Consider the following 12,572-nt stretch of genomic DNA (forward strand, 5'->3'; position numbering starts at 1 on the left):
TCTTTTTTTTACAGAAAGAAATATTTCAACAAAGTTAGCGCTCTAACAAATTTATATTGGTGAAAGTGAGACTTCTTTCTCGTTGCCTTGCTCTATCAAAAATCAGATGTATTCAACCTAAAACTTTTAGGCCCAGAGAGGTCATGAAAATTGAAGAAGTCAGTAAACTCCTACCAGTGTTAAAAGTAATGAACTAGACCTAAAGGTGTGAACAAAAGCTATAAAACTGATGTGGAGTGCCAAAAGCCAAGGTAGATAATAAAATATACAAGATACGGCTTATGTAAATTACAAAAAAAAAAAAAAAAAAAAACCAAACAAAACAATATCATGTACTACTAATGGATACACGTGTGCAAGTGTAAGAACTAAAACATAGATAGGATGCTTAAACACCAAGCTCAGGGCAGTCAGTGCCTCAGAGGGAGAGAAATGGAAATGGCACAACACATAATATCTATAATGTTCAAATTCTTAAAAATAGCCAGGTAAGGGCAAAAAAGGCTTCAAGATAACAACTGTGAAATATATGAAATCATTATGAAAATATGGTCACAATGTGTCAAACTATTTAAAAAAAAAACAAAACCCATGATTATTTGATGCAATCAAAGAATGACCAAAAGCGGGCAGAAATGGGTTAAGATTTTGTGCATGTGCATGTATTTGGCTTTTTACAGAAAGGAATCATGGAATATGCAAAGGAAATTTCAACAAGGATACCTGTAATGTTTCAAGCTCTTAAAAATTATCTGGGTGATGATGGCAAAACAGACTTCATCACAGCAATTATGAAATCTGGACAAAATATGGAAAAGCAACCATAACAATGATTTGAAGGCACTGGCTGGCAAACTAAGACAGGCAGAAATGGGTCAAAGCCAGAGAAGGGAGAACAGTATGGAATGAGGTTTGCATATTTGCAGTGAGGGAAGACCCTGGGCCATGCGGTATAGGGAGAAAATGCCAGGGTTGTACTGACTAAGTAAGAGGAAAGTCAGAGTATGAAGTTCAGGATCATTGACAGAGCATCTGGAACTTGAGGGGGCAAATTTGAGGGGCTGCTAATATTTTATTTCTTGACGTTGGTAGTGGTTACACAAATATTTGCTTTAGAAAAGTTATTGAGCCATACATGGGTGTTTTATGCAGGGTGAGTGCGGGTGTGTGTGGGTGTGTGTTGACTTCAATTAAAAAGTTAAAACAATTTTAAAAAAATTATCTCTTGGCTTACAGTCCTGTTGAGATTTTCCGAGGAACAGAAAAAAAAAAAATAGGTATCTCTAATAGAGAATAAGAGTATCCATAAAAATTTTGGCTATCCATTAGGTAAGTTAATAGACAAGGGGACATCCTGGTAGCCTGAAGCAGCAGTAACTAGTAAGAAGGGTTTCATTCATCCACTCTACATGTATTTTTGAAGTCTACAAGGTATTTTACTCCACTTTTACAAAAATTGTCATTTAAAGACCCTGTGTAAATATAGACCATTTCAAAGAATTCTGTCTTTTCAGTTACTTAGAAGACTCTGTTGAGATGCTTTACCAAATTAGCAACTCTACGGAATCTGGAGAGATCCTTCAGCATGCTTAAGGGATGGGTCTCTATCAATAAACCAGACCCAAAAAATGGCCGTAAGGATGGTACATATATTTGGTTCCCTGAAGGGTCTTGAAGAATTCAAGGACTACCTAAATCTCATATAAAAAACAGAATTTCTTTGCCAAGCTTAACTTAGCATTGTTTTCATGGAGCCCCCATCTTTTTCTACATTATTGCAAAATGTTGCACCCTAGCATACTCCCAATCTGCCTCTGAAGAAAGTCAAGAGCGTTAGTATGAAAAACTCTTCCCACCATAGCACCTTAGGTCCCTACTCAGGAAAACCTGAGCAGTGTCAACTCACCTGAAGAGAGGGTCCCTTTTCCATTAGGTGTGCTGGTTGTCCTGGGAGTAGCTGAACTCTGTTTTGCTGTAATATGAGCAGAGGTCAATCTTTTTGTTGTATGGAGGCCCTTAGTCACTGGGGCATGGATAACAGTGGACTTTCGTGTTGCTGGAAGACTCCGTGTAAATGAAGCTTTCGCTGTGGTGGATCTATGGGTTGCTGGCATGGCCTGTGTAGCAGACGCATTTGCCATGATGGGATTCTGGGCTGCTGGTGGGGTCTCTGTAGATAGAGCATTTGATATGGGGGATTTTTTGGCTGTGGCTGAATCTTTTGCTGTGGTGGGTTTCTGAGGAGTTGATGGGGCCTTTGTAGCTGAAACATGTACTGTGTTGGGTTTCTGAGGAGCTGATGGGGCCTTTGTAGCTGAAACATTTACTGTGTTGGGTTTCTGAGGAGTTGGTAGGGCTTTTGTAGCTGAAGAACTTATTGTGTCTGGTTTCTGAGGAGTTGATGGGGCCTTTGTAGCTGGAACATGTACTGTGTTGGGTCTCTGAGGAGTTGGTAGGGCTTCTGTAGCTGAAGAACTTATTGTGTCGGGTTTCTGAGGAGTTGATGGGACTTCTGTAGCTGGAACGTTTACTGTGTTGGATTTCTGAAGAGTTGATGGGACCTTTGTAGCTGGAGCATTTATGGTGGTGGGTTTCTGAAGAGTTGATGGGACTTTGGTACCTGAGACATTTGCTGTACTGGGTTTCTGAGTTGATGTAGCTTCAGAACCTGGAACATTCGCTGTGGTAGGTTTCTGAGGAGTTGATGTGGGCTTTGTAGCTGATACAATTACTGTGGTGGATTTCTGAACTGGTGGTGTGACCTCAGAAATCTGAGAACCTTATATAGAAGAAAAATGTTAAAAAATATTAGCTAAATAATGCTGTCAAGTTAAGACTTAGGAACAAATTGCTTGCGCTATGAATTCTCTTTCTCTCTCCCACAAACACCTAAATATGAATATGACTTTTAGGAGACCAAGTCTAATTATGATTTTCCCAAGGAATTGAAACGCTGCAGGTTTTTGCTTTGATATAAATTATGCCTGTAGCCAACTAAAGTGGGTTTACACCAAAGTAGTACTGAGGTTCTTAAACTGTTTTCTATGTAAAGAAAAGAAACCAAAGTCAGAGTTGGTAGTGATCTCATTCTGTGACACACCCCAAATTAAGATATTTTCTCTCACAAAATGTTTTCCTTTGCTCATGCCAAGACCAAAGAACCAAATAGAACCACTGGACAGACAGAGATAATCACAACATAGTTCCTTTTCTCGATGCTTTCAGGACATGTTAATCACCTTGGGAACTTGTTCTGTTTTACTCCTTTTTAAAAGTAATACAGTCAATCTGAAAAAAAAAACAAACTCTTTTTCCTCTTGTGCTGGTTACCAACGTTACACATATTAGTTTAGTCCCTCTTTGGATTGCAGATCAGGTAACAAATATCTGAAGCGCAACCTTGATTAAGATCCTATTCTGAGAATTGCAACTCTAACCATTTTGTACAGTTTTAGGTCTTCAGTGCCTGTCGGCCTTTGGGCCACTTACAAACTCCCTCCTCAGGCAGCACTGAGAAGGGCTGCCTGCTTCACCACACACTGGAGACTGTGGGCAACTTCTCTAATCCTGCTAAGCTGCGATTTTCTCATCTGTACAGTGAGGATAAAAACAAAGCAGATTTGAAAACATTATTGTAACGAATGAGAGAAATAATTTAGGGAAGTTATTTCACACAATGCCTGTCTCTGAAGGAACACATTTTACCATTCCGGTGAGCAGCTGCCCGCACCCACCATCACACACATCCTGCTCCACTCACTCAGACACCCAGCATCATTTATTTCTGCTTCCTGTTATCTTCCTCAGAGGACGGTGGGGACGGGACAGCTCACGGAGAAGACCTAGCCAGTAGAGTAGGACTGACACCCTCAAAAAATGGTAGATGGTATTGTTAGGGTAAGATTTTATATAGACTTTTCCTCTAAGGTGCTCATATATAAATCTTATTCTTTGTCCCACCACGTTAGTTCTCATTTTTGAGCCAGAAGACGTACATGCTAGTATAGTGTAAGTGTCCTGGAAATTGCTTTTCTCGTTGCCTTCTTGTTATTTGATGTCTAGTTTATTTCCATCGCCATCAGCGCGCTCCAGATTATTTCAATCTTCTGAACTACATTGTGATTTAGAGCCCAGCCTATGGGCGATGTTCCAAGCATACTTGAAAAAACTTCTTCCATCTGTCCTTATAGGGTTCAATGCTCTTAATATGTCAATTTTTTAAAAAAAGTTTAACTGTTGCTTCTATATTCTTATTGATTTTTGGTTGCTTATTCTAACAGCTATTGAAATAGGTGTGTAGAATACTCAAACTCTAATCATGGATTTCTCTCTTTTTCTTTCTGTCCGTTTTTTGCTACATGTGGATTGACGCTTTTTTTCTCCAGTGCCCATAGATCACAGATTGTGATAGATTCCTGTTGAACGGACCCCATTTATCATTATGAACTGTTGTATCTTAAAGTAGTCTTTGATATTAATAGAACTTCACCAGCTTTTTTTTTTTTTTTTTGGTAATTGTTTGCAAAATATATTTTTCCATCCTTTACTTTTGACCATTCAGTGTTCTTATCATTAAATTTTGTCTCTTGTAAACAGCAAATAGGATTTTTTTAAATCAGTCTGACAATCTTACTTAAATTACACTCTATGTAATTATTGATAGAGTTGGGTTTATAGCAAACACCTTACTATCAGTTTGCTTTTCCACCCATTTATTTTATGTTTCCCTTCTTCTCTTGTTTCCTTTTGGATGAAGTGTTCATTATCATTCCTTTGTTAGCTTATGATTTATACTTTCTTTCACTACTATTTTCATGGCGGTCCTAGAGATTACAGTATGTATTAGACTATAAGTCAATTATGCAAATTAACATTTTTACAACTTTTTAGTATTGCCAGAACCTCATAACTTTTAAATGCAATTTACCTCTTATTGCCTTTTGCTCTGTTGCTATTATACACTTGTATCCGACATACACATCAAACCCTAGAAGACAATGCATTTATCATTTCGTACAGTACCTATTCATGTACCTTTGCTAGTGTTCTTCATTTCCTCTTGCATTTTCATGTTTTACTTGGGATTATTTTCATTCTACTTGAAGGAATGCTTTTACTTTGTTGTTCTGTGCAGGTCTGGTCTTCTGGTGACAAGTTCCCATAGTTTTTGCATGAGAACATCTTCATTTTGCATTCAGTTTTAAAGCATATATTCATTGGGTAAAGACTCCTAGGTGAGCAGTCATTTTCTTATCCTTAACTTGAAGGATTTCTTCTCATTGTCTTTGGCTTCCATAATTTTTGTTGAGAAGCCTGTGGTCAGGTTTAGTGTTGCTCCTTTGAAGATAATGTTGTCTTTTTGTCTCTTGATGCTTTTGTTATTGTTTTGAATTGCCAAAATTTTTGCCATGACATGCCGGGAAGTGGTTTTATTTTTATTCTGCTAAGAGTCCTGAGAACCTTTGGAATGTGTTGATGTATTTCATCAGTTTTGGAGCATTCTGTCATCTCCTTGAATACTTCTGCTCCTCTTTCTCTCTTTCTCTGTCTCTCCTCTTAGCTAACCTATGTTAGAACAGTTTAACATGTCTCAAATATCTCCTAAAGTTTTATCTATGTTTTACATCCCCCCGCACCCCCCGCTTTGTGCTTCTGGGCATTATTAATGAATCTTCCTTCCTGTTCCTAATATTGTGTCCAAATCACTGTTAAACCTATTGTGCTCTTCATTTCAGATTGTATATTTTTCAAAAGTTGTAGAATGTCTACTTTATTTTTATAGATTCCAGTTCTTTGTTGAAATTCTCTATTTCTCTTTTCCTTTAATACCTTAAACATATTAACCACTGATTTTAAAGTCCTCATCTGCTAAACTCAATTATCTGGATCTCCTTTATCTGGATTTATTTTCCCCTGATTTGGTTATAATTTCTTACTTCTCTCCATGTCTAATAACTCTTTTATTGTATTACTGACATTGTATATAAAACATTCAGATGGTATGATCTTCCAAGAGAGTCCCCTTTTCTGACAGGCAGACTGGTTGGAGGTGATCACATCCTCAGCCCAGGAGGGACTGAGCTGGGTCTCAGCTTTAGTAAAACTCAGTCTACTTCTACTCTTGCCTCTGTTCCTTGGGAGTTGTCCCTCTGGGCTTTTCCTCGACAGCCTGGGAATCTTTGTTTCCTCAGCCCTGAGAAACTGTGGGAGATGCAGGTCTGTCCTTCAGGAGTCCCCAGCCCAGCAATCTAGCCTCCTTCCCCACATAGCTTCAAAATGGGCACAAATGTGTTAAGGGGGACAGGAGTGTATGCTTGATCCAAGCTTCTTCCTCTGATATTTGTTGCCCAAATACCAGAAGGATCTGAGAGACTGCATTTTGTACTTTGGAAGCTTTGGGTCTAACCCCCAGTCTCCCCCGCAGCCCAAGAAATCAGCAAATGGCCCTTGGGAAAAACTGGCTCTGCATTGAGGACCTCAATTTTCAGTATATTTTTCTAGCCCACCACAACCACTAAAAGCTTGGCCAGTTTCTCTCTTTCCTGGCAGCGGTCTTTTAAGTGGGTCACGATGGACCCCCAGCCCAGGTGTACCTCAGGGTGGCTTGCCTTCACTCTCGATCCCCAGGAATTCTAGTTCATTCAGTCCTGGTCGTTCCCACCCTTGTATCTCATGCCTTTCAAAATATGACTTAAAAAAAAAAAATCTATCCAGATTTTGTAGTTATTATAAAGGAAATATTGGCCTACCATGGCCTACTCGGGCACATGTAGCCAGATTAAGAAGCATAGCCAGATTACACATAGCCAGATTAAGAAGCAAACACATATCAAATTTCTCCCATAATTAAATTAATTCAGACAATATAATGAAATTCTCCCCATGCAGTTGTCACATCTCCACTTCATAATAACCATTATCGTTAGGGGTGCGGAGAGCCAGCACAGTGAAGTGCTATTCCTGGGAGAGTGAACTGCTACAGTTTCTTTGGAAACAATGTTGGTGACGTCTGTCAAAAGTTTAATGCATGTTCCTTTGTTCCAGTAAGTACCCTGCAAAGAATTTACTGTACAAAATGCACTTGCACACTGTGCAATTCCAGATACCCAATATTTGTTGCAGCATCTTTTGTAATAATAATTAAAAAACAAACAAACTAGCTAGAATCAAAAACTAAATTTCCCTCAATAGGTTAAATAAATGATATAATCATACAACTGCTATGATTAAAAATATAAATATGTGTATGTATGTTTATTTTCTAGAATCAAATGCAAACATTTGTGAATGATGGTTACTTCTGAGAGAAGGACTAGGGACAGAGAGATTTTTACTTTACATTTTATACCCGTCTGCATGGTTTTAATATTACTTCCCTGTTGATGTACGCCATTTATAACAAACAACTGTTTTCAACAGGCACTGATATTTAAAAATTCATGCTAACATAATTCCAAGTATAATTATAAAGGGAGCTCAAGTCACCCTGGCATCACATATCACATTGCTTAAATACCTCCTACTGGGATAACTATCTAGATCCCTCAGTTTAGTCTAAGGTTCCGTCCCAACTGAAGAAAATAAACCATTTTATTTACTTTTCATATTAATGTTAACTTATTGAAGGGGATATGGGAAGAAATAGCAAATGCAAGCTAACTCACTAAAAACATGAGATATGTTATTTCTTAATCTGGCTATGTGATACATTTCATATTTATTTTCCCGTTTTATTAAATTATCAGTTTTTTAGAGCTTACAAGTCTAGGGTAGTGCCCAAGTAGGCCATGGTAGGCCAATATTTCCTTTATAATAACTACAAAATCTGGATAGATTTTTTTTTTAAGTCATATTTTGAAAGGCATGAGATACAAGGGTGGGAACGACCAGGACTGAATGAACTAGAATTCCTGGGGGTCAAGAGTGAAGGCAAGCCACCCTGAGGTGCACCTGGGCTGGGGGTCCATACATACACTGTGTGTGTGTATGCATTTATTTATTTATTCATACATTACCACATATTCTCCATATCAGTGTTTCCTCCTTCCTTGGAAGTCATAGACCCCTCTAAGAATCTGATGAAAAATTGTGCCCCCCAGAAAAATAAAAATATGCATATGTACCACATTTTCCATTCATTTCTCAGGGAGTTCATAGAATCTCTGTAGCCCATATATAGACCTAAAGGTATAAATAAAACAAAAATACAACAATGCAAACTCATTACCTTTGCATTCAGGTGGCAGGCCACTCCATTCTCCTTGGTCACCTCTAACAGTACAATAAATAGAGTTCTCTCCGATCAGGGTGAAGCTTTCATAACATCTATATTTTATAGTCTGTTGATACACATAAGTGTCCCGTGGATCCAGAATGAATCCATTGCTAATTTCTGGTGGTTCTGGACAAAAAATTTCTTTAAAAAAAAGTCCAACATATTTTACATTAATAAAACTGCCAATTACTTACTTTAATAAGTAAGATTAAAACATGTTAAATAAGTTATTTAAAAAAAGTAAATACCAGGGCGCCTGGGTGGCTCAGTTGGTTAAGCGACTGCCTTCGGCTCAGGTCATGATCCTGGAGTCCCGGGATCGAGTCCCGCATCGGGCTCCCTGCTCAGCAGGGAGTCTGCTTCTCCCTCTGACCCTCCCCCCTCTCATGTGCTCTCTCTCTCCTCTCATCCTCTCTCTCAAATAAATAAATAAAATCTTTAAAAAAAAAAAAAGTAAATACCATTTTTCTAAATTCAGCATTATCAACCAGGGAGCTTAGAAATACCTATTAAGTAATGAGTAGTGTATTTGGAGCTCTGGATACAAATGGTGTAAAACATGAATGCTAACTTTGAGACCAATGTATAGAAATAAGATCTAGAACATATATGTGAAGCAAAAATTACAATAAAGTCCTCACACATTACATATCAAATTGTGCTAGAAAAAGCCCCTACTGCCGGAGTTCAGAGGTGAAAGCAGGGCAGAGATGTTAAGGAGGAAATGGAACTTGAGTGTAATACTGAGACATACCCTTCTGCTAAGAGAGCAGAGCAGAGGGCATTGCTCTGCGTTCCAGGGGGAAATGATGCCAAATGGAAGGAGCCTAGAAGTCAAGTGGCATACTTGGGAAATAGGAATAGATGATTCTGACAGAGTGAAATATCTGAAGTGTCAGGATTACATTTTGACTTTTAGGATCAAATTTTGTTAAGCATACATTGACGCACAGCCTTTTACTTAAAGTAAACGTATTGAGCAGCAGCACTCGGAAAACTGTACTAGAGGCCCCTCCTTGGCAGTAGCCCTGATAAAAAATGCAATGGATCCACATTGTCTAGAGCCAGGAAAGCAATGTGATCATGTGTGTATATCAATTATGTTACATCGAGTGGCCTTAAGTAACCAGAGACTATTAGCAAACCGATACATTACTTTTAAGCCGCTGACCAAAGCAAGGAACAAGAGGCTAATTGGCTTTACATGACGCTAAGGTGCAGGCTGCCTGCACATCACCATCAGTGCCGTTCAGAGATTTTCTGAGCACCTAACACATGCCGGGCACTCTTCCACAAACGGAATTGCAAAACTAAATAAAATACTAAGTCGTAGGTGTTAAAATATAGTGACAGTGGCGCGTGGGTGGCTCAGTCGGTTAATCGGCTGCCTTCGGCTCAGGTCATGATCCCGGGGTTCTGGGATCGAGCCCTGCCCTCTCCTGCTCCCCCTGCTTGTGCTCTCTGTCAAATAAATAAATAAAATCTTAAAATAAAATAAAATATAGTGACAAAAAAGATTCAAAGATTTTCATTTTAATACAAAATAGCGAGGCTTATCACAGAAGTGTGCACCATGGCGTGGAAAGAGAGAACAGTTAGCCAGCGGGGAGGTCAGGAAAAGCTTTTAGAAGGTCTATCAGAGCAAACCCTTAATAAGAAAAGAAAAGAAAAGAAACAAAAGAAAAAGAAAAGCTAAGCAAAGAAGGGGCTGAAGGACATTCTAGGCAGGGGCAGTAGCAGAAGGAAAGATGTGGAGAGGTTTGCATGGATAGAGCATAGAGTATGAGGGCAAGACATGAGTGTGAGGTGGGTAGACCATGCCAACCCTCGTATGCTTTACTAAGGAGTTTGGACTTTGTAAGTGATGAGGGGACGTGTAAGTTTAAGACAGAAGAGATAAGTCACATCTGTGTTTCAGATGGATCACTCTGGGTAGAATGTGGATGAAACATTAACGGAGTCCAAGAATGGGGGCCAATGCAATCAGCGTCACCTTTGAACTCAGGCAAGTGGGACTCCTGCCCCAGCTCCTACACTTTAAGAGGCTACGGCCCTCTTCTGACTGTGCTTCTCCCTACCAGTGGGGTATCTGCAGGGCTGTGGGTATGCTCACTGAGAGCTCTTCCCCCACCCCACTGTAAATTCTGCTCTAGGAACTGGCCCTCGGAATTCCCCCCTGCAGGGCCTGAAAGTGTCCCTTCTCCCAGTCCATATTCTTTTTTTTTTTTTTTTAATATGGAACACTACAAATTTGTGTGTCATCCTTGAGCAAGGGCCATGCTAATCTTCTCTGTATTGTTCCAATTTTAGTATATGTATCACATGGTCCTGATCGTTGTGTACACCTGTAGTCCAAAGTTCAGTGCCATGGGGGTGGGGGGAGGTCCCCCGGCACATGACTTGGGCGTGTGGGCCATGTTGTGCATTTACATGCATCAGAGGCTTCTCACAGTGCCAGAAGGGGATGCCTATTTGAGTAAGTTTGCTGTCCAAACTCACTTTAGTATCATTTACAACATCCCTTACTAGATGACGGAAATGGGAAAGGTGGGTGGTGGGTAGTAATGCTGAAAATTTCGAAGTACTAATAATGAGAAAAAGGAGAAGTAGCGGACATAGGAGGGTAGAGCTCAAGGTGGTGTGTGGTGTAAGAGGGTATCTGGGTGTGACCAGCTTACACCTGCAGCAAGCTCTTGGTTGGCAAGACTTCATTTTATTTGTCTTCATATCAACTGACCCCATACACTTCCTACCGCAGTGTGTCAATCAAGACACTCTTGTCAAATCCACTAAGTCTAGTCTCGTTTTCTGCTCCTAATAACACCCGAAACTTGACCTTAGCGATAATTTTAGCAAAGATGGGAGAAACAATAAAGCCTACGTTTTTATTTTTTCATTTTTTAAAGATTTTTATTTATCTATTTATTTGAGAGAGAATGAGAAAGAGAGAGCACATGAGAGGGAGGAGGGTCAGAGGGACTAGCAGACTCCCCGCCGAGCAGGGAGCCCGATGCGGGACTCGATCCAGGGACTCCAGGATCATGACCTGAGCCGAAGGCAGTTGCTTAACCAACTGAGCCACCCAGGCGCCCCAAGCCTACATTTTTAAACGTTGCATTTTTTTTCTTAAGAAAAAAAAGAAATATGCTGCACATATTTTACTCCTCTCAATTTTCAGGAGACACATGCCTCTAGTGGATATAAATTTGACTGGATACATGCATTTATGATACTATTTCTATGTCCTAATCTCCCTCTAAGAAGATAAGATTTTCAAGTGCAGAAATCATATTTCTTCTTTATTGTATAACCTTATTTCTCTAATCATGAAAACTCAATCCCATTTCAAAACATTTATAGATAATTAGCTCACTTCATAATCCTAAAAGAGGCAACATTGAGTCCTAGAAAAATGATGGGTTTGATGTCCAGAGATCTGGGTTAAATGCCTGCTCTTGCCATTTATTTTGGGATGTAGGTTCAGGTCATATAGACTCTCTGATCAAGAGTATTTTAATTCATAAAATTAAAAATTATGGGGAAGAAAAACCCTGTATCTATTTTGCTTGATTGTTAGAAGGAAAGGCAGGATAATAAATGACCAACCACAATACACACCTGTTTGCTGGGGTTTTGTTTATTTGTTTGTTTTGGAGTTTGTTGGGTTTTTCTAATCCTTTATCTCTGCAGCTAATAAATTAAGAAACATTACTAATAAAGATCTTTATTTTTATTTTTTTTAAAGATTTTATTTATTTATTTGACAGAGAGAGACACAGCAAGAGAGGGAACACAAGTAGGGGGAGTGGGAGAGGGAGAGGCAGGCTTCCCGCCAAGCAGGGAGCCCGATGCGGCTGGAGCCCGATGCGGGGCTCGATCCCAGGACTCTGGGATCATGACCTGAGCTGAAAGCAGACGCTTAACAACTGAGCCACCCAAGCGCCCCACTAATAAAGATCTTTAAATTAGCTAAGACACTCCTACACTGGAAGTGGGGGGTACTACAAATACACAATGTGGATAATTCTTCATGAGAGAAAGTAATTTACCATTGACTATTCAGCCTCACACTAGAGTGCTTAGGTTTTTTTCAGTCTTACCTTGGCATTCGGGAAATGGATCACTCCACCCAACACCCTCGTCTACAAGGGAACAGTAACTAGAAGTTTCACCAACTAGCCTGTACCTAAAGCAATGAGGGGAGAAAAAAAAGTTAGGTTTCATCCACACGTTTGGCTTCCCTTAAATTCTCCAAAATATCATCTTAAAATATTTACTACACCAGTAGATGGAGACA

The 12,572-nt window shown here is 39.5% G+C and overlaps 1 protein-coding gene and 1 non-coding gene across 7 annotated transcripts in view; both read right to left on the reverse strand.

Annotated features, from left to right (window-relative positions):
• CD55 (CD55 molecule (Cromer blood group)) overlaps positions 1 to 12,572 on the reverse strand; it is a 29,402-nt gene that overhangs the window by 12,631 nt on the left and 4,199 nt on the right. For 4 of the 6 annotated variants that reach the window (XR_004919882.2, XM_078078208.1, XM_036100292.2 and 1 more), the window contains exons 5-7: positions 12,376 to 12,461; positions 8,228 to 8,416; positions 1,907 to 2,779 (exon numbers count right to left, since the gene is read on the reverse strand). Coding sequence is in view for 5 of the 6 variants with exons in the window: in XM_078078208.1 (XP_077934334.1) it covers positions 1,907 to 2,779; positions 8,228 to 8,416; positions 12,376 to 12,461 (1,148 nt within the window). In the remaining variant the exon portion in view is untranslated. The remainder of the gene's footprint in view (positions 1 to 1,906; positions 2,780 to 8,227; positions 8,417 to 12,375; positions 12,462 to 12,572) is intronic. The other 2 variants (XM_078078210.1, XM_078078209.1) reach the window with 2 other exon arrangements.
• LOC118540942 (U6 spliceosomal RNA) lies at positions 10,505 to 10,604 on the reverse strand. The gene has a single exon (XR_004919885.2). It is a non-coding gene; the product is annotated as a U6 spliceosomal RNA (small nuclear RNA).

The sequence above is a fragment of the Halichoerus grypus genome, chromosome 7 (assembly GCF_964656455.1).
Source record: "Halichoerus grypus chromosome 7, mHalGry1.hap1.1, whole genome shotgun sequence".
In the NCBI taxonomy this organism is placed as follows: domain Eukaryota; kingdom Metazoa; phylum Chordata; class Mammalia; order Carnivora; family Phocidae; genus Halichoerus; species Halichoerus grypus.